The sequence below is a fragment of the Caretta caretta genome, chromosome 13 (assembly GCF_965140235.1).
Source record: "Caretta caretta isolate rCarCar2 chromosome 13, rCarCar1.hap1, whole genome shotgun sequence".
NCBI classification, from domain to species: domain Eukaryota; kingdom Metazoa; phylum Chordata; order Testudines; family Cheloniidae; genus Caretta; species Caretta caretta.
Window position 1 is genome coordinate 19,424,677 of NC_134218.1, and position 22,736 is coordinate 19,447,412.

Here is a 22,736-nt window from a genome sequence, read left to right on the forward strand (position 1 = left end):
CGTTTCAGAAGTGGGTGGGCGAAGTGATCCCTATTTATATGTAGTTTGCAATTCTGTGAAATGATCTGAGTCTTGCGTGGAAATGCAGGAACTCAAATATAAAACCTGCTGCATTTTCTCTCCTGCTGCAGGAGTCAGGCTTGTCTGTCTGGATCGGAGGCCACCTGCATCCCCTGGAGAGCGTGCCACCGGCAGTGGCTGTTGTGCTTATCACAATAGTGATCGCCTTATTCACAGAGTTTGCCAGCAACACGGCCACAATTATAATCTTCCTGCCTATCCTGGCAGAACTGGTAAGATACGTTACCATGACGGGGCCAGCTCTGACCCCTCTGTGGTCTCTCTCAGTGCACCCCCTTAGGTGTTACGCCTCGTGTCTTTACCTTGTCTGGGATGGAATCCCAGAATTCTCCCATTATCAGACCAGGCCCTGCGCTACAGAACCCTGTGTACCCGTGTGATGGCTCAGCAGGCCTGACTAGGTTCAGCCCCTGCAGTTCTTCCTTGTGGGGGCTTGTGCCCTGTGGTGGCCACAGTGACAGACAGCCTTGTCTGAACAGTAGGAACAAAGCATAACATAAGAGAACAAGGATTTGAACATGACAAAAGATCTCCTGCATGTCTATCTTACCCTAAGCCCTACTAGTGGGCCAGGCAGGTTTTGCTTCATCTGACCCCCTAGCTGGAGTCTCTCTCTGTGTCACTCTGTTCCCCACCAACAGCTCCCTCCAGTTGCCTATCCCCTCTCTCCAGAGAGTGACTTTTTAACTGCTTAGTGTCCTTTTAGTTTTTAGGTGCCCAGCCTTGGCAAAACAAGTCTGGTAACTTTGATTGGAGCAAAAAAAAATGAGGAGTACTTGTGGCTCCTGAGAGACTAACACATTTATTTGGGCTGAATTTGTCTGGAGCGTGGATGTAGCATCTTCACAGTTAAATAGCCCCAGGCATCGTCTCTTAATGATCCCTCTGTGTTATGTATCTAGAGCCATACTGTTGTCTTCCTATTAGTTTCCTAACAACCCTGCTATTAACCAATAACCCAATACAGCCCTGCTGTAACTATCCCAATAACCACATCACATACAGTATTTACAAATTATTACAGTCAGCCCCATGCCCTTCACAGTTTAGGTACCCTGTGAAAACACTTCTCTCTATTGGAGCAGCCTGGCCTCCATCAGCTGCAGAAGACGCACTAATCATCTGGGCAGCCATGGGTCACCTCACTCTTCTGCATACGAGGCCCAATAGTCTCCAGGATCTCAGCTGGCCCATCCAGCTGTATGGGGTTGTGACCATGGTCACTGGAGGGGCTATACTGAGATTGCTCATTCAAGGCAAATCGCAAAGAATAGGTCAGACGATCCCCCAAACTGGTGGTTTATTCTATAATTAGATTTCACCAAGCCAGTAACCAAACAGCTCCTGTAATACCTTACTGATTACCAAGAAGCCAAAATACATTTCCCTTTAAGCACTCCAGCCTTTGGCTCCCACGCAGACAGCCTACTCTAATATAGTGAGGGTTACTAAAAACCTTATTCACCGTATATAAAGTTCTACCAAGAAATCAGACACATTAACCACCAGGTCAATGAATATTTCAGATCTCACCCAAATACATACTTATAGCCAATCCTTATTAATTAAGATTTATCAATAAAAAGAAAAGACAGAGAGTTGCCGTGGTTAAAAGATCATTCGATGTACAGATATGAATAAAGTTCTTAGGTCAGTTTCATAGCAGAGATGGTGAGCTTGCTTTGTAAAAAGCCTTCTGGAATCAATTTAAAAGGCTATAGTTCAATAGGCAGTTCTTGTGCAGAGTTTGTTCAAGTTCTTCCATGAAAAGTAGAGCAGAGTAGACCTGGAGACCTCAGTTTCACAAGCTTAGACTTTCCCTCTCAAAGTTTAAGCAGATCTGAGATAGCAAGCATCAGACGTGAAACTTCCTTTATAGCTTGAAGCAAGCTGTGTTCACAGCAGGGCTTGCTTGGTTGAAGAATAGGTAATGTATATTGTTGCTTCGAAGCTAATCCCTCATTCCTAGGCATACCCTGGTAGCTAGTTGCATTCATTAGCATAGGGAAATTAACCATCAAAGAGCTTACAGGTAGTTTACTACAAATTTCAAAGATAAATGAAATAATAATATTATTGCACCGCAAGTCCCATCTAATTGAGAATATCCCCTTTTGACCTCTGAATCAATAGAATACCATAATGAATCATTAAAGAGAGGAACAGAATTTTAGCATCTACAAGCTAATTAGATCACGTTGTTAAACTTCTAACAAGGTAAACACAGAAAAATACAACTGGGATCTATTCTTGATTCTCTAACAATACAGGCCTCCATTTCAAGGACTGTAGTCTATTTAACATGCCTGTGCTAACAATCTGTAAGGAATGGACCTGTATACAATTTCAATACTCTTCTAATATGTCCTTAAGGGTTGGTTTTGGGTCACTCTGCCTGCTGGTTGCTTAACCCTCACTGGCTCAGCCTCACAGGGGTCTACATTCCCCCTGAGGCCATGTAAAGAGACCTCAGGATTTAGTCAACCAGTAGTTTTGCTGATGGTGTGATGGCAGGACTGGGTATGGTGTATTTAAGTGGTTAGAACAGGCAACCAGGAGCCAAAATTCTTGGTGTCCATTTCTAGCTCTGCCACTGACCTGCTGTATGACCCTGGGCAAGTCACTTCCCCTCTCTGTGCCTCAGTTTCCCTATCTGTGAAATGGGGATAACAACACCTGCGCATTTCAAAGGGAGCTTATATGACCTGCTTAATATATTGGAGTGTTTGGAAACAAGATGCTAAGGAGCATAAGTACATGCTGCACAACATGCATAATAATAATTTTTAAAAATGTTATTAGCAATAGAACAGCAGGATATGCTATTATAAATCATAGATCACTGAGTTCTGCTAGGCACAGTGCTGTAATTATTTGCATTCTTGGATGTATTTCCATTGTAGCTCAGAACCCCTAATGTATAGTGGTTTTCTTAAAATTTTTGTTCTTTCAAGGCAATTCGTCTGAAAGTAAATCCCCTGTATTTAATGATACCAGGAACTATAGGATGCTCATACGCTTTCATGCTGCCGGTCTCCACGCCCCCTAATTCAATTGCGTTTTCTTCTGGACACTTGATGGTCAAGGATATGGTAAGTTGTTTTATGTACAAAAATCACTGAAGACACAATCATCTAGATGAAGAGTTTTTAAGACAATCATTTTGAGATATGCTACCAAATCAGCGTTTTGTAAAATAAAATCACAAAGGTCAGTTTCTGTTATGAGCAGTGTTTGAATGCAAAGTACTTCATTCATGGTTGGTCATATCTAGCTGCCTTAGAAAGTGTTATTTAGGTAAAAATGGGCCAGATTCTGCCCCTGATTAAACCTATGTAAATCCATAGTAATTCAACTGTCTTCAGTGGAGTTACTCCCAAATTTCTTCTGAGAGCTGAGTCTGACCTTTAACTAATTGAAAAGTGGATCCAGGAACTAGAAAAATAATCCATTTTCTGCCTCCCCCTTTAGATATTAAACTAATATATTGTAACAAGGGGATGCTTATCTTCCTGCTGTCCATTTTGCTGAGTTTGAGCTCAGACCTGTCACAAGGATCTCTGCTCTCCACTTTGGGAGAGGGAACACGAGTCCTTTAAATGACTCTTGCGGAAGTGTCTTTGACCTTATCTTCTTCACATTCTATTACTGTGCTTCCCCTTTGCTAACTAAGTTTACATGGCATTCACAGGTTCCAGTGAAAAATAACCTTTGGCATCTCTTGGTCATAACTAGTTCTGCAATTGTTTGTGACCTAGGGTTCTTTGCACTGATTTATCTTTTAGATTATGAATAAAATATCAAGCCATGAAGTTACTGAGCATCCCAACTAAATTTCCCAGTAGACCTTGGTCAAGTCACCATCTCTATGTGAAGTGCATGTTACTACTTTCCTTTGGATTGGTTAAGTGGATATACTGCCAGTGGTATCTGATGTAGATGCTGTCTGAATCAACTGCACTAGAATATTTCAGTCTTTTCTGCTCTGGAAGGAATTATTTGACATAATATGCTTGGAGCAATCACCCAGGCAATTCCCATTCAGGAAGATGATAGAGGGAAACAGAGAAAGGAAAGACAGACTATTTTAGGAAAGCCAGAATGCTACAATATGAAGCTCTCTAAGTGAGCAGCAAAATGAATGTCTCTCAAAACTCAACAGGAAACACATATATGAATTCTCAAATGTGCTGTCAAGTTCTCTGTAGAGATTAAATTTACAGCCTGTGTAACAATTACCCTCGCTAATGAACATACATGCTATTTCCTAAACAAAGAGTCACTAAGAAAAGAAGAGCTACTTCTCCTTTTGATTTTACTATTAAGTTTGTTTTGTTTTCCTGTCTGGTATATTCTTGTCAGCACTTTTTAAAAAAAGACTTCTTATTAAGGCAAAGTTATAATAAAGTGTTTACATTCGACACTATACATTACTATTAGTTTTTTAATGTAGATCCTTACATTAAAGAGCACAAAAGCAACATTTTTAATTCACTGGGCAGAAGAGATTGATCACAAAACTCCTATGAATGTCCATGGGGGTCAACTTAGTACATCTCTGTACTCCAGACAGAGCATTTGTCCCCTTATATAACACCTCACCTGTGTCTGTGGCCCCCTAATGGTGAACCAAGCCCTTTTTGGTGACTTTCAGAATAAAACATTTTTAGAAGCAATGGCTGAGGAGCGGAGATGGTCATATAGGGGAAAGGATCTCCTTCTTATAAGTGCAACCATTCAGAGCTGGTTAGAATTCACATGAAGATGGCTCAGATGTTCTCCCCCAGGCTGTAGCGTTTACGTTGTGAAAGTGACTTTCAGACCATTTTCATACTGTTCTCACACTCTTATCCTCAAGGCCGGTGAACATGAGCAGAAATCACTAGACCTGTTCGGTAGGAACCTAGTCTTATGTGGTTCCATAGTATAGTAGGTTGGTTTGGAGATCGCTGGTACTAGCTGCTAAGTTGGTTTGGTTACCTAGTGCCTCAGCCCACAACCCGGTGCTTCTCAGCATTTGCACAAACACCCAGTAAATGAGGAAGTGAGAACTGGGGAGAAAAGAGCAGGCCTGTTTTCAGTTTCCTTCAGAAGAGAAGGGTGCCTGGAAACGCACAGGAAGGGGATTGAATATTACAAAACACCTTGGTGTGCGGAAGGGCAAGGAGAACACTCAGTGAAAAGCAAGGAGGTGATGAGGAATTGGGTAGGCTTCTCTCAAGATTCCTCCCAATTTTCCTCTCCTTACATCTTACCCCAGAGTTGCAGTTACTCCCCTCCAGGAAGAGGGCTAGACACAGCTACTTCCAAAGCCCATCTGCATTTTGTGCATCAGCCGGAGGGGCTTGCTGGAGAGTGACCCGAGGCATTCCCTCTCCTACAGGCTGAGCTTTACAGCCTTTGCCAGCCTGAGAAGTGAGAATCGGGGACTGGGACCGGAACCCAGTTTGCCAAGTTGGAAGCCCAAGCATTGCCAGGAATCCTGCCCTGAGTGAGTGAAATCCAGACACTATGGGGTTTAGTACTTCAGCAACTCAGTCTCTTCTCTGGCCTTGGCGCTCAGACAGCAGCACTCATTAATACAGGGTTGGGTCCTCTGTGTCCCCCACATCTTGGTCAGCAAATTTTACCTTGTGGTTATATGTGCCACACTCTGTTCCGTAAAGGATCAATCTTTAAGGCTCTGCAACAGTGGCTGCTGCATGCAATGAGATAAGGTTCATTTTTTCTATTGGAAACCATGGAATCTAGCCGCCTGGATTAGCCTTTCGCAAGGGAGCCAGAGGGTGAAGGGCTAGTGCCAAAGTGGTTAAAGAAGAGGAACTTCAGAGATCAAAAGATTCATGTTGATGAGCAGGGATCTGATCTCACACTATGTTTAAATATGCTGCTTACACACCAAACAGCGGGCAGTTGGAATAAGAGGAAGCCAAGGTTATGTGCATGCACCCAGGTGTATGGCTCAGCTGAGAAGCTGGGATTTTATCTATGGGAGGGGCTGATAGTTATTTTTAGGGTTGGCTCAGTTTAGAGACTGTCACCCTTAAGCACATCCCCTTTAACTTAATGTGCAATGATAGAAAACACAGTTTGGTCCCATTCTTGTTGACAGGTCAGCTGGCCTGGATGTCAGCTTGTTTCCCAAGCTTGTGTTCTGCCCTTGGCTGGCCCCAGGAAGAAGCAAGTTTCATGACTTTGCTGTGATGTTCTGTGACTATGGAATGAAAGTGTAATTTGTGAAAGTCCCTTTCAATGGCACAGGCTTACCCCATAACTTCAACGTGCTTAGCCCAATGGAGTTCAGCATTCCTTCACATCCTCTAATTTCCTTTCGCCCCCACTCTACCCCAGACACCTTACAGTTAAAAGTGTGATGACATGCCTTCTTCTGGAGCGGCTACAATAGCATTCAGCCATTCAAGCCTGTTCTCTCTCTCCCTTTGTACACCCACCGGTTGTCCTGGTTTAGACTGAAGTTTACCAGTTGCCATGGTTGTATGAATTTGTGCCTTTGCATTGAGGGAAGTGAGAGTCAGTTGCTTTGGAAACAGTGAGCCAAGTCCTGATATTCCTTTTCAGTTTTACTCAGGCTCAAGCTAATGGGACTTTTGCCTGAGTGAAAACTGAGCAAAGGCTTTGGGAGAAAGCACAACTCCTTTTGAAATTCAGCTGTTTATCAGCTCAAATTCCTGTTGGCTTTACATATTGGTAAGGGGCTCTGGTGGTTTTCTTTCTGTTACATTAGGTAAGAATCGCACACCTAGCCTTTGATTATTAATTTTACTCAGCTTTTACTCTTTGCCTCCATATTGCTGTAGCTTTACAGAACTGCTTGTTCATATTAATTGGTTAAAAATGTCTGTGGTTTCATTCATTCCCTGAACATGGACACTGATTGTATTACAGAGAGGGGTGTTTTTCTAGGAGGAAAATAAAACAGGAGCTTAAAGACAGAAAGTGCTTTTTAATCCACAGACTCTTTAAGTTGGATTCTCAGTTCCCTGATGCTCAGCTGACTTGTAAGAGAATCCTTTCCTTCTGCAGAAATGAATCTTAAAACAAACACATACATACTCCATTCACTGGGATGTTAGAGATGCTTTTCTAAAGTCTGATCCTGAAAAGTTTTGAACACCCACTGCTCTTAGTGAAGACAGCAATGGAAGCTGCATGTACTCCATGGCTCCCTGGCCCTGATCATGCACCAACAATGACTAAACTTTCATTTATGCCACTGGCACAGGATCAGGCCCTAATTCAGCAATGTGTTTGAGCGTGTGTTAAGCATGAGAACAGTTTTGTTGACTGCTTAAAGTTAACCATGTGCTAAAGCACTTTGATGGCTGAGGACCTAACTCAGCATTTGGGAGTGGGGGGTCCCTGACTTGAGAAAATCCTGCTGAAATGTTAATTAAACCCCTCTTTGTTGTAATGTTCGTTCATGTGCAGTCAGTCCTCAGGGCTGGCCAGCTTGGTTCCTTGTGTCACATGCCCAGGATTTCCAGGCTAAACCCTAGTATAATGTATCTGCATTTCTTTCACAGGCAAGAACTGGGCTGCTCATGAATCTTATGGGTGTTCTGCTCCTTAGCTTGGCTATAAACACATGGGCCAAGAGCATCTTCCAGCTGGGCACCTTCCCTGAGTGGGCCAACATCCATGGAGAGAACATCACATCCCTCTTGCCGGATGTGAAGAATGTTACTTTAAGCTCGCTAAATAAAATATGAACAAAGCCAGGTCATAGGTGGGACTCACTCGCTTAGGACTGGGGCAGAGGAATCGCCAGAGTGTACTCACAGGACAAAGGCCGGATTGCTGCTCATGTTGCACAGGACTTTCCATTCATTTTATTTTATTTTTATAAATATTATTCATTGTCACTACATAATTTTTGGGGTGGGGATCTTGTAAGATTTATCTCCGCCCCCCCACAGATACCTATCAAACAGTTTTAGAAAACTTTGTTCTTCATTAGTAGAGGGTATTAAATGGTGACCAAGTAAGTCTCTAACATTTCCAGGGTAAATGCCACTCCTGGTGAAATCTATGGGAGTTTTCCTGTTAACTTCAATGTGCTAATTTCGGATACCCTAACTCATGCTGGATGGTATCCTTATTCCCATGAGTGAAGTCAATGGGACCATTTCAGGTGCTACTCAACTTGAGTCAGGGTATCAGAACCAGGCCCAGTGTGTGGGCCATGCTTGAGCCCTGTGATTCTAGAACACTTGTTAGGGGGTCAAGATTTCACAGGGATTTCACAAGTAATTGTGTCATGTAGTATGAAGACTATTTCTTTAGCTTCTTATGAAAGGATAATTCAGGAGACTATGACTGAGTCTAGCCAGAATTTGATGTATTGCTTCACAGTGGGAGTTTGGTAACAGTAGGTTTCCAAACACATTCATTAGCTTGGGAATTATTTTAAAACTCAAGACAATAATTTTCACCCACATTTTTGTACTGACTGGAAAGGTAGAGATTTGTGGCCATATTCACTCCTGGTGTAACTCTGTGTCTATCAGGGGCATGACACCAGTGGTTTATGTGGCTAGTCTTAAGTTGGTGAACGTCCTTTAACTGAGGTTTGAGGTTGACCTACTCATGACAGTGCAGCTCAGTCACAAGTCAGTAGACTGTTCGCAGAGGAATGTTGACCTTTTTTTCGAAACGGAGTTTGAGTCTTTTATCTGATTGCTTGGGTCCTTGCAATGAAAGGATTTGCAAATTGAGCATGATTTTCATCACCTTTTTATCTAAACACATGCATTTTGTTTGTGTAAGACTCTGACTATTTAATTAAAGATCAGTATTTGAAACAGACAAGTTGAAAGATGAGGAGTCTGATACAGTGCTTTGGGGAGGGTTAGCGAGGGAATCCTTGCACTGATACAGATGTTGGACTCAACTGGACCAGATTCCCAGCTGGTGTAAGGTGGCATAATGCCAGTGGTGTCGACGGAAGTAAACTGATTTACACCAGCTGATGGTCTGGCTCAGTTTTCCCTTGAGTTACTCAAAAGATTCAGTGTCAGCTCCGAGAGCAGACAGGGTAATTTATCCATCAGACCCAATTCTCTCTGTAATCTCAGCAGCTGCTGCTGCTGCTGTGAACCCTATATTGATTACATCACAGTATGAACGTTTCCAAAGAGGTCAAGCTGAAACCAAACTGCCCGACTGTGGAAGTCAGCTGATGTTGAGACAAAATCCTCGCGATTAGGGAACTTGTACAATAAAATGCATTCATTAGCGTGCCACTGTGTTATGTTTTATCTGTGAAGCCAGGGGAGAAAGGTAGGGTCTGAGGCTCTTCTCGCTTGCACCCGTCTCACTCCATTGGCTTCAATGGAGCTGCTCCTCACGGAAGCTGGGGTGAGTGAGAAAAGAGTCTGGTTCGCTGATGCTCTGCCTGTGTTGCCTTCATTCTAGTCAGGCCAGGGACCCTGCAGCCTCAACGGCAATGTCATCCATTTAAGAGTGTGATTAAAGTGAGGCATGAGCTTGTTGGGCCAGTTCCTGGCTCTCCCAGCCTGAGGTCGATGGTGGCAGTGGGGGCACAGAGCAGCAGAGGCGGGAGCCAGTCTGCCTGGGCAGCGGTGGGGCGATGCCTTTTGTGTCGCAGGCACGACACCACCTGGGCACGTAACGGGGTGCCCCACATGCTGCCCTCAGGGCTGGCGGCAGGTGCCACGCTTCCAGGTTGCCTGGCCCTGGCCTTTTGGGGGCATACGGTGCTAGCTGGGCCTTGCTTGTGTTCAGGGAGAGCTGTCAACCGCACTGTGGCTGCCTCCTCTTCAGCCTTTGCCAGCTGCCATTGCACCCGCCCTGGAGGAAGCCCAATGCAGCCACTAGTCGCTAAAGTGTCACTTCCTGTAGGCTTGGCCACATTCACCTCAGCAGGAGCCTAGAGTCCTAGCAAACTGCTTCGTACAGGTCTGGATTGTCTGCGTCGCTTGGCCTATGGCTCAACACTTACACTGTACCGTGTTCCTGACCAAGTTTAAGAGGCCTGATGCTGGCTGAGCTGGTGACTCAGCGTCTCTGAGCTCAGCAACTAGGCTTCAAAAATTAATCCAAGGGCTCTGGCTTTGGAGCCGTTATGCTGCTGATATGGTCATCCTGGGGCCTGTAAGTATGTGGGATGAACTGCAAAGTGAAAATAGCTCCCTTCTTACAGTTCTGCCCATCATCCTATGGAGTGTTGATCCCACAGTAGAGGAAGTGATTACAGTGAATGTAGTTTATCCCTACGGCAGGAGCCCAGCCTGCATGGCACAGACAGTATTGACTGCCACAATCGTAGCTGCAATATTCAGAAATGGCATTAACATCCCATCAATGCAGAATGGCAAGGCTGATCACAGGGGCACAATTCCGGTCTCTCTCTCTATAGCCTGCAACCCAGGGGATCAAATCAGTTAGCAAATCTCTTGCTGGGCTGAAACTGGAGCAAAAAAACCTAGCCCCACCATGAATTTGGGGATTGAGGAAGGGTGTTCAGATTTAGATTCCTGGATCCAAACTCTCCCCCTTTGGTTCTAGTTGTCTTCAAAATTGGATGAGGCCTTGTTTCTAGACTTAACTTGGAGGTAGCGCAAGCTGCTAAACATCTCATGAGAGCAACTCACAGAATTTGGGCACTTTTATAGCGCTTTCCATTTGAGGATCTCAAAGTGCTTCAAAAATGCATCCCACCTGGGGTGGTTGGGAAGTATTATTAACCCCATGTTACAGATGGTACAACTGAAGCACAGACGGGCTAAGTGACGTATCCAAGGTCACTCAGTGGGTTTGTGGCAGAACTGGAAACCAAAAGTAGATGTCCTGCCTCCGAGTCCTGTACTTTAGCCACAGACCATGCTCCCTTCTCTCCGTATCGCTATAATCAGGATACTGCTTTCAGAGCCCCAAAATGCGTGCATCCTGGTTCAAAGCACTCTTGGGAATATAGGATTAGTTAACTCTGCTCCTTTGTATCCATGTGTGCACTGGTCCTAGAGTAATTGCTCTCTCCTAAAGTCTTATTTCATGGTTTTAAGAGTATCACTTACCATGCAACCCTCTCTTACTTACACTTGTTGCTAGCACCAAAAATCACAATGACACTGCATTATACAATTGTATGCACCAACTTGCCTCTTCCCAAACCCTGCAGGCTGCATCACTGCCTTGTTAGCTGCTAAAAGACTGAGGCCTACCTTATCACATTTGTATATCATCCATCCTGAATTTTAGCTCTTAAGCCTTCATGTTCATCACTTTCTAAGGGTGATCAGGCCACTGGCAGTTAAGTCCCTTGTAGTTCTCAAGGCTCCTGTTATGTTATGTGACTGAATTGTCATCATATTTTCTTTTCTTCGTAAGCGATTTTCCAGGACCATCATGATCAGTTGACGTAGATGGTCCACATGTTGGACTTGATGAAACACTAGCGGGTGTCGAACATTTGTTTTCTCGGTTCTTTACACTGTCAATTTTCAGCCACTTGTTCATATTGAGTGTACAACAGTGCAAATAAGAATAACACACTAAGAACGGGAACAAATGAACCAATGAGTAAATGAGACGATTCACTCACCTCTCATTGGAGCAAAACGGCATGCTACAGAGAATGACTGAGTAGGGACTAACTGTGGGTCGTTACCACCAATTGGCTACAGTGACCTTGGTTCTATTTGACGCACAAACACTTTTTCTTCCACCATCTGGGGGATGCAGGGCCAGGGACAAATTAGCCTGGACGGCCCCCACCAGGTACAGCGTGGCTCCCCATCCCACTCTGCCCCTCACGCCGTCCAACTTCCTAGCTGCAGCCCCGCACTCCTGGGTCCCCGCTGCTGCCCCCCCGCCACACCGGGGGTCCTTAGGGTCCCTCTATCTGCCATTACAGAATTTTTTCTGAGAACCCCCTGATACATTTCACAAACCCCCAAGGGTTCAAGAACCCCAGTTTGGGAACCACTGGTCTACCAGCTCATAGTAACACTACATGGCGCTTAGAACAGAAATTGAAGAAGAATCCTGTAAACAACAGGGAAAATTTTGGGGAGTCAGTGTACAGATTCCTGAGCTGGAATTTGTCAGGACAGCAGATTTAAGATGGTCCAATTCTATGCCATGGGCTCTTTAAGTACACAGCCTGGTAAAAGCCTCAGCCAAAAGACAGTACCTTTGGCAGCATGGTGGCTCCTTAATGTCATCATGGAGCATTGGTTCAGCAATGACTCAGGCCTTGTCTACACTATGAAGTTAGGTCAAATTTATAGAAGTCGGTTTTGTAGAAAGCTTTTTATACAGTTGATTGTGTTTGTCCCCACACAAATGCTCTAAGTGCATGTAGTCGGCGGAGTGTGTCCACAGTACTGAGGCAACCGTTGACTTCCGGAGCGTTGCACTGTGGGTAGCTAGCCCACAGTTCCCGCAGTCTCTGCCACCCATTGGAATTCTGGGTAGAAATCCCAGTACCTGATGGGGTTAAAACATTGTCACGGGTGGTTCTGGGTACATATCGTCAGGCCCCCCCCCTTCCCTCCCACCCTCCATGACAGTAAGGGCAGACAATTGTTTTGCGCCTTTTTTCCTGAGTTACCTGTGCAGATGCCATACCATGGCAAGCATGGAGCCCGCTCAGCTAACCGTCACCGTATCTCTCCTGGGTGCTGGCAGACGCGGTACTATATTGCTACACAGCAGCAGTTTATTGCCTTTTGGCAGCAGATAGTGCAGTATGACTGGTAGCCATCGTTGACATAGTCCAGGGTCCTCTTTTAACTGACCTCGATGAGGTCAGGGGCGCCTGGGCAAACATGGGAGTGACTCAGCCAGGTCATTTCCCTTTTAAGTTTCGTCTCATGGCGATTCAGTCCTATCAGCAGTGCGCTGTCTTTTAATCAGCAGCCAGGAGAAGACGGTGGCCAGCAGTCATACTGCACCATCTTCTGCCGAGCACCCAGGAGATGACGATGGCCAGCGGTCGTACTGCACAGTCTGCCGCCAGCAAGATTTATAAAGATAGATGTAGTGGATCAAAACAAGAAATAGACCAGATTTATTTTGTATTCATTTTCTCCTCCCTCCCTCCGTGAAATCAACGGCCTGCTAAACCCAGTTTTGAGTTCTATTCTTGAGGTTTTGAGTTCTCTCCCCCTGATGGGGCCATTCTGTTTCTCGCAAAGCCACCCCCTTTGTTGATTTTAATTCCCTGTAAGCCAACCCTGTAAGGCATGTTGTCAGTCGCCCCTCCCTCCGTCAGAGCAACAGCAAACAATCATTTTGCGCCCTTTTCCCTGGATTGCCCGAGCAGGAACAGACACCATAGCACAGCAAGCATGGAGCATGGAGCTCACCGCAGCAGTTATGACCATTGTAAACACCTCGCCCATTATCGTGCAGTGTCTGCAGAACAAACACCTGAAAAACTAGGTGAGGAGGCGATGGCAGCGCGGTGATGAGGACATGAACACACTTTTCTCTAAAACCGCGTTCCCCCGCAATTTGGAACTCATGGTGTTAATGGGGCAGGCTCATGCTGTGGAATGCCGATTCTGGGCCCAGGAAACAAGCATAGAGTGGTGGGACCGCATAGTGTTGCAGGTCTGGGATGATTCCCAGTGGCTCCGAAACTTTCGCATGCATAAGGGCACTTTCATGGAACTTTGTGACTTGCTTTCCCCTGCCCTGAAGCGCAAGAATACCAAGATGAGAGCAGCCCTCACAGTTCACAAGCGAGTGGCAATAGCCCTGTGGAAGCTTGCAATGCTAGACAGCTACTGGTCAGTCAATAATCAATTTGGAGTGGGCAAATCTACTGTGAGGGCTGCTGTGATGCAAGTAGCCAGCGCAATCATTGAGCTGCTGCTATCAAAGGTTGTGACTCTGAGAAATGTGCAGGTCATACTAGATGGCTTTGCTGCAATGGGATTCCATAACTGTGGTGGGGCTAGAGACGGAACTCATAGCCCTATCTTGGACCAGACCACCAGGGCAGCCAGTACATAAATCGCAAGGGGTACTTTTCAATGGTGCTGCAAGCACTGGTGGATCACAAGGGACGTTTCACCAACACCAACGTGGGATGGCTGGGAAAGGTTCATGATGCTCCCGTCTTCATGAACTCTGGTCTGTTTAAATGGCTGCAGGAAGGGATTTACTTCCCAGACCAGAAAATAACTGTTGGGGATGTTGAAATGCCGATAGTTATCCTTGGGGAACCAGCCTACCCCTTAATGCCCTGGCTCATGAAGCCATATACAGGCACCCTGGACAGTAGTCAGGAGCTGTTCAACTATAGGCTGGGCAAGTGCAGACTGGCAGTAGAGCGTGCATTTGGACGTTTAAAGGGTCGCTGGCGCAGTTTACTGACTTGCTCAGATCTCAGCGAAACCAATATTCCCATTGTTATTGCTGCTTGCTGTGTGCTCCACAATCTCTGTGAGAGTAAGGGGGAGACGTTTATGGAGGGGTGGGAGGTTGATGCAAATCACCTGGCTGCTGAATACGCTCAGCCAGACACCAGGGCAGTTAGAAGAGCACAGCAGGAAGCGGTGCGCATCAGAGAAGCTTTGAAAACCAGTTTCATGACTGGCCAGGGTACTGTGTGACACTTCTGTTTGTTTCTCCTTGATGAAAACCCACCTCCTTGGTTGCCTCTAAATTCCCTGTAAGCCAGCCGCCCTCCCCGCTTCGCTCACAGCTTGCTTGCAAAGGAAATAAAGTCACCATCATTTAAAAAACATGTATTCTTTATTAATTGATTATAAAAATAGGGAGATAACTCACAAGGTAGCCCGGGTGAGGTGTGGGAGGAGGGTAGGAGGGAAGGAAAAGGCCACTTTAAAACTTGTTGAATGCCAACCTTCTGTTGCTTGGGCTGTCCACTGGGGTGGAGTGGTTGGGTGCCTGGAGCCTCCCACCCCACGTTCTTGGGGCGTCTGGGTGGGGAGGCTATGGAACTTGGGGAGGATGGAGGGCGGTTAAGCAGGGGCTGCAGCGGCAGTCTGTGATCCTGCTGCCATCCATGAACCTCCACCAGACGGCGGAGCATGTCTGTTTGATCCCACAGTAGCCCCAGCATGTCCTCATGCCTCCTCTGATCTTCCTGCCACCACCTCTCCTCACGTTCATCGGCCACGGTCCTGTACTCTGCTATTGTGTCCCTCCACACAGCTCTGTCAGTGCCAGATGACTGCATGAGCTCAGAGAACATTTCATCGCGCATGCGTTTTTTTCACCGCCTTATCTGAGATGGCCTTTGGGACGGAGGAGGGAGACTTGAAACATTTGCAGTTGTTGGAGGAAAAAAAAGGAGTGAAGTATTTTAAAAAGATACATTTTACAGAACAATGGCTATACTCTTTCACGGTGAACAACGCTATTCACATTACATAGCACGTGTGATTTTGGTGCAAGGTCGCATTTTGCATCTTATATTGAGTGCCTGTGTTAGTGTTAGAGATCACACACGCAGGGCTGGGCAACAGAATTCGGCTTGCAGGCAGCCATGGTAAGTCATAGTCTTTCGGCTTCTGCAACCTTCATAACAGCAGCCCCCTCCTTTCCCATACCAAGCAAAGCCCGTTGAGTTGGCCATTTACTGCTGCAGTTTTCCCGTTAATGTGCAGCTGCAGAAACCAAACTAACCCCCTCCCCACCATCCAATTCTCTGGGATGTCGCTTTTCCCCTCCCCCCACCACCTGCCTGGTATCAGGGAAGATCCCTGCTAGCCAAACGCGAACAGCTCAGCACCAGTGGCCCCCCTCCCACCGCGTGGCTAACTGTGGGGAGGATTTCTTTTCAGCCACAGGCAAACAGCCCAGTAGGAACAGGCACCTCTGAATGTCCCCTTAATCAAATTCCCCTATTTCAACCAAGTTACCATGATCAATATCACTCTCCTGAGGATAACACAGAGAGATAAAGAATGGATGTTGCTTGAATGCCAGCAAACACTGGGACCATACGCTGCCAGGCTTTGTCATGCAATGATACCAGATTACTTGCTACTAGCATGGTGTGATAAAGTGTCCCACCATGGAGGATGGAATAAGGCTGCTCTCCCCAGAAACCTTCTGTAAAGGCTTTCAGAGTACCTCCAGGAGAGCTTCATGGAGATGTCCCTGAAGGATTTCCGCTCCATCCCCAGACATGTTAACAGACTTTTCCAGTAGCAGTACTGGCCATGAATGCATCCCAAGTCCTCAGGGCTACTTAATCATTAAAAAATGCTTGCTTTTATAACATGTATTATATTTAAAAAGGTACACTCACCAGAGGTCCCTTCTCCGGCTTCGTTGGGTTGGGAGGGTATTTCAGTCAGGGTGATAAAAAGATCCTGGCTGTTGGGGAGACCGGTGTGCTTTGTGCTTTCCTCAAGCTCATCCTACTCCTCCTCCTCATCTTCCCCATTTGCAAAATCCTCAGGCATGGCGGAGAGTACCCCATCATCGGAGTCCACGGACAGGGGTGGGTAGTGGTGGCGGCCCTCCCTAGAATTGCATACAGCTCAGCGTAGAAGCTGCATGTCTAGGGCTCTGTCCCAGAGTGTTCGTTTGATTCTTTGGTTTTCTGGTACGCTTGTCTGAGCTCCTTAAGTTTCACGCGGTGCTGTGTTGAGTCCCTGATGTAGCCTCTGTCCCTCTTGGCCTCTGAGATTTTTTGAAATGTTTTGGCATTTAGTCTTTTGGAACGTAGTTCTGATAGCACGGACTCCTCTCCCCATACAGCGATCAGATCCAGTACCTCCCGTTCGGTCCATGCTGGGGCTCTTTTTCGACTCTGGGACTGCATGGTCACCTGTGCTGATGAGCTCACCTGGCCAAACAGGAAATGAGATTCAAAAGTTCCCAGGGCTTTTCCTATACACCTGGCCAGTGCATCCAAGTTCAGAGTGCTGTCCAGAGAGGTCACAATGGTGCACTGTGGGATAGCTCCCAGAGGCCAATACCTTCGAATTGTGTCCACACTAACCCTAATTCGAAATGGCGATGTCCATTTCAGCGCTGATCCCCTTGTTGGGGAGGAGTACAGAAATCGGTTTTAAGAGCCCTTTATGTCAAAAAAATGGCTTCGTTGTGTGGACGGGTGCAGGGTTAATTTGGATTTAACGCTGCTAAGTCCGACATAAACTCGTAGTGTAGACCAGCCCTCAGAGAGCAGAGCAACATTTACTGAATCACCATGCTTGATACTTCCTGCACTACTTAGCTTTTCCTCTTCCATCCAGACACAGACCTGATTAGCCTGGGAGATCAAACACGTTTGAACCCTGAAGTGACATGGCAGCATCTGACCACAAGAGGTCACAGTTGCTTCAGATAGATGAGAAAGACCCCACAACTAGTACTAAAATTCATTGCCATGAAGGAAGCTCTTGAATTATGCATTGGGAAAGGTTAGGAAAAGTCTGACAGTCATGTTTCAGGCTCATTTTTCAGAGAATATAGAACAGGCGTATATAGAAGAGGAAGGAAATCTCAGGTTTAAAATCTGCCCCTTAGCCTTCCTACAGTTATCCCTGCTGGAACTTAGATGTATGTCTAGATTTATCCATGAATTTTTGCATGTGCATTAAGAGATCCAGTTATACAACAGTAGGAGAAGAGACAATCCATATACCAACTTTAGATCAGACACACACTGGGAGCACAAAGAATCAGTTAAGTGAGAGAAGCGTCATATTTACAGAAGGGAGTTATCACAATTTGGTATCACAGACTATTAATTTATTTTGCTTATGGTCCCTGTTTGACAGAATCTCTTGGGTCCGGTAATGTAACTCCTGGTTTATTCTGGGCCTGAGCCTGCCTCTGTTACTCAGTTACTCTGTGCAGCTAATGAGTAAAATTTGTCATTAGTGCTTTAATTTTCCAGGAGACAAATACAGAAAGTGCACAGAAACTATCTACCTATTTTGGGACTGCTCATGTGAGTGCAGGCTGCAGGATTAGTTCCTTTGTTACCATTGGGACCAGGTTATAGAATTTCTGCTGCCTTCCACAATCCAGCAAGTATTCACCTTCCCCGGTCCACAGGCATCTGCCACACACAAAGTTGCTGAATAATTTTCTGCTCCAGAAAACTGCCTGTCCAGCTTGTAAGACAGGTTTAGCCCAGGTCAGTATAGTGGCCTAATGCTAATATTAGTTAGTATTCAAATAAAGAGAGAAAGTAGGTAATTTTAAAATAGTTCATAATGAGACCTTAATTGATTCTACAGGAGACAACTGTTGGATCTTTGTTCAATCCTTTTATGTTCTGGAAATTGAATTCAGATCCTCATGTAAGCAATTCTGAAGGAAGCGCAAAATAAATAACAGCTTCTTTTGTTCTGCCCTGATGGTCTTCCCTTCACAGACAGAACAGCTGTATTAATTCTGTATGCTGCATTTTCTGGCTGGTTTATGCTGTTCACATAATGTCTGAAGCATTGCTAGGAAACCTTTGTGTTACCAGCCGACTGGGGAGCATAATTACTATAACTACAGTGCAGAACCGCTGGGGTGTAGCTACTAAAGCCGAAAACGCCCAATTTGTGATCCCCAGCAAGGGCTCATTGGCTTCATTATGCTTTGTAACATTTGATTGTGCTTTATAGAGGTTGTGGGTGGGCCTGTCTTGAGAGAGGTCTAATGTGCAGCCACTTGAAGCTAGCATTACTTTAGTTTTCTCTGCATGGTGACAGTAAAGATGATTTTGTCTCACGTTCTGCACAAATCTATAATCACAGCTACACCGGAGCTTCTTAGGGCTAGTCTGCTGGCCCAAGTGGCTGCAGACCTGGAAGATGTGGGCTATGGACAAGTCCCCCTGCATGGGAGAATCCTCTGAATGGCATAAAGTCTCAATAACTCTACTCCACCTGCCACACCCCAGGGTCCTAGCACAGGGGGCCATGCCCAGAGAGAAGGAGGCTTGGTCTGGAGGCCATTACAACTAGCTAATCTCCAGCTGCCAGACAACTGATGGCAGCTGTTATAAAATACAATAGCTTTAGGCTGCTCTAAATTATACTGGGGACTGGGTTGGTTCCCTTCTGACCGTGGAAGCATGAAGAGTGATTTTAGCCACCATTGCACTCCTCCTTGTATTTCGGCACTAAGCACAACACAGATAGATTGGAGTCTCTGAATCGGAGCTGTTAATAGCTCCTGGCAGTCACTGTGAATTTATTCCAGATCTTGCTTTCCTTGATATCTCTATGGCATCGGCCGCTGTGGGCTCTAGGAGTCTGAATTCTGTTTACACCAGTGCCCTCTGAAAACAGCCGGGGAGCAGCTGGTACAGGAGAGCACACATCAAACTGAAAGAGTTTAACTTAGCCTGGCACAGCAGGGCAGAGAGCATGTGCAATTTAAACAGCAATTCGCTATTAAAAACATTTTTAATGAGATTTACCAGTTCGGTGAGCGATCTGTAATTAGCCCAAATCACTTCACACAGAAGCAGCATTTTAATGTGAAACTATCCAGCTGTGATGTATGTTTGCCAGGAAACAGAAATGGCTCCATCAAACATACAAGCGCTGTATCAAGCCTGGTAACAATCAGTTCAGGTGTGTCAAGAACCACAGAGAAATTTCACAGAGTTTGTGCATTGGCCTGTATCTACTCTACCAACTGACTAGGGTTTGCTATAGAAATGTCACCGTAGCACCTGTGGGAATTCTCTGTCCCTTGAAATCTTTCAGTCAAGCCTGGATGTCTTTCTAAAAAGTCCTCTTTAGCTCAACCATAAATTATTGGACTTGATGTAGAAATCACTGGGTGAAATTCTATGACCTGTGTTCTGTGGGAGGTCAGACTAGATCAGTGGTTTTCAAACTTTTTTGCCTGGGGAACCAGTTGAAGAAAATTGTTGATGCCTGCAACCCAATGGAGCTAGGGATGGAGGGGTTTTGGGTGTGAGAGGGGCTCTGGGCTGGGGCAGGGGGTTGGGGTGCGGGAGGGGGGTCAGGACTTTGGGCTGGGGCCAGGGATGAGGGATTTGGGGTGCAGGAAGGGGTTCCAGTTTTGGAGGGGGCTCAGGGCTGGGAGAGGGGGTTGGGGTGCAGGCTTACCTCTGGTGGCTCCTGGTCAGCAGCACAGTGGGGGTGCACCGTGGACTGCGCTGTGCCCCAGAAGTGGCCAGCAGAAGGTCTAGCTCCTAGGTGGAGGCATGCAAGTGGCTCTGCGCGACTCTCACCCACAGGCATCGCTCCCCCACCAGTTCCCATTGGTCAGGAACTGGGAGTGCGGAGCCGGTGCTTGGGGAAGGGGTAGTGCGCAGAGCCCCATGGCCCCCCTGCCTAGAAGCCGGACCCACTGCTGGCCGCTTCTGGGGTGCAGCACGGTGTCAGAAAAAGTGGGCACTAGCCTGCCTTAGCTGGGCAGCACTGCCGACAGGACTTTTAACGTCCCGGTCAGTGGTGCTGACCAGAGCAAGGCAACCCAGTGCCTTACATGCCACCACCCAGTAGTGGATCATGACCCATGGTTTGAAAAATGGACTAGATGATCACACTGGGCCATCCTGGCCTTAAAATCTATTCACCTAAATGCTTTACAGGTATTAGGTTGGATATTAGGAAAAACTTTTTCACTCGGAGGGTGGTGAAGCACTGGAATGGGTTACCTCGAGAGGTGGTGGAATCTCCTTCCTTAGAGGTTTTTAAGGTCAGGCTTGACAAAGCCCTGGCTGGGATGATTTAGTTGGGGATGGGTCCTGCTTTGAGCAGGGGGTTGGACTAGATGACCTCCTGAGGTCCCTTCCAACCCTGATATTCTATGATTCTATTCTAAATTACATCTGCACTGTAAGATCCCATGGCACTTCAAGGGATCACTGCTCTTCACCCTCCCCTGGTTTTAGGAGGCCGTCCTTGGGCTAGGTGTACAGTGTGGGTGTCCAGCAAGGCCGAGGGCAGAGAGAGATGGATGATGTTGCTGTGTGGCAGAAATCCCTATAGAAGTGAATGCTGCTCCTTCTATTGTGCAAATTCTAACCCCCCTTGAAGGGGTAAGAACGTGGAGTTGCAGAATTATGAGTTACTAATACAGCTGTGCTGCTGGGGCAAGAACTTTGTGCCTAAGCTTGAGTTCAGCAGAGGTGGGACCCTCTTGCAGATGTCTTCTTCCCAAACGTGGCTGTGAGGCTGTGCCTCCCATCATTCCACTTTTCCTCCAGACCTGTTTGGAGGAAGGGGATGCATAAGGCCTGTTGTTATTTGGAGTCATCAGTAGGTTTTCTGGGTTGTTTTTTTTGGCATGGATGATGATTGCAGCTCTAAAGAAGCAGATGACAGTGGAATCTAGCTATAACCATTTCCTTAAAAATTGTTGATACCTTAAACTTCTGCAGGAGCGCAGATACAGAAGGTTGTGTGGGAGCTATTTATTTCTGGCCAGTTTTTTAGTGACAGCAATCACTGCAGTATCTCAGCACTGAAGAGCTGCCCAAGGAAAATTCAAATCAGGTTTTATGAGTGTCTTCTTTTCAAATTAGATGGAGTCAGCTAATCAGACTGCAACTAAGGAATTGGTCAGCCTATTAAGGACCTGTAATGTATTGGGTCATATCCTGTTAAATAGCTTATGAGACCCCTTGTGGAACGCTGTCTTCCATATTTCAGAAGCTCTTCACCCAGAAACCTGCCAGAGCGGCAGCATATATATGTACCTAGGTCTTCCCTGTTGTATATCATTAGTAAACACAGTTATTTGGACTCCACGTACCGTCTTCATAATACAATGGTGTAAAGAGCAAGAGACTCAACAGCGTCATTTCCAAGGGAGTAGCCGTGCGCTCCAGGGAGTGACTAGATGCGGAAGTTGAGAGCACGAGTAACAGAAGAATCCACCTAGTGCTTCATCTTCTCCCCACAGCTGGAGTATTACTCTCATACTCTGATGAGAGCTAAAACAGAAAGATAAGAAACGAGGTGACAAGTAATAAAGAAACTGGAAAGTTTCCCTCTGAAGCATTGTCATTGGACACTGTTGGAAGACAGGATACTGGGCTAGATGGACCATTGGTCTGACCCAGTATGGCTGTTCCTATGCTCTTAAAGTCTCATCCTTTCTGGGGCGATAAAGTAAACATTCAGCTTTACCTCTTTGGGACCTCCTACCAATGTTCCCTGGAGTGTGAGTGTAGCTAGGAGGAAATCAGCTGGGCTAGGAAGGGAACTAATGATTTCCTAATACATTGTGATTATGGTTGGAAAAATGACCATGTGACTAATTTTCCATCTTACTCAGTGTTGTATTTACTTGTCATCTGTCTTTGTCTCTTATCTGCGAAAATGCCTGACAAAAACAAGCTTTTATACTAAAGTTAATGCAACTACAGCAAGAGATAAATACATACACAGTGCTCATGTAGTGTGTGTTACTGACAAACATGAGTGGAGTCTCACAACAGCCCTCTGAATTTGGGAGGGTAGCACTAGTATCCCCACTTCACAGAGCAGGAACCTGACACACAGAGAAATGAGTTAACCAAGGCCACAGAGTGTGTCATTGGCATGACTGGAACTAAGAATCAGGACTTGTTGACTCCCAGACTCATGCTGTAACAGCTAGCCCTCCTGTCCTCCTGAAATATTTCCTATAGCAGGCAGTAAGTGACAAATTCTGGGCTTTTATGAGAACAGCGGTAACCAATGTGATTTTAT

At 46.0% G+C, this 22,736-nt stretch overlaps 1 protein-coding gene across 4 annotated transcripts in view; it reads left to right on the forward strand.

The window, feature by feature from the left end:
- Positions 1–9,341, forward strand: part of SLC13A3 (solute carrier family 13 member 3) — a 43,392-nt gene extending 34,051 nt beyond the window's left edge. For 3 of the 4 annotated variants that reach the window (XM_048819500.2, XM_048819499.2, XM_048819503.2), the window contains 3 exons: positions 132–293; positions 3,036–3,173; positions 7,626–9,341. In XM_048819500.2, the coding sequence (XP_048675457.1) occupies positions 132–293; positions 3,036–3,173; positions 7,626–7,811 (486 nt within the window). In that variant the 3' untranslated portion in view covers positions 7,812–9,341. Of the gene's footprint in view, positions 1–131; positions 294–3,035; positions 3,174–3,866; positions 4,466–7,625 lie in introns of those variants that run through there. The other variant, XM_048819501.2, reaches the window with a different exon arrangement.
- Positions 9,342–22,736: the final 13,395 nt, after the last annotated feature.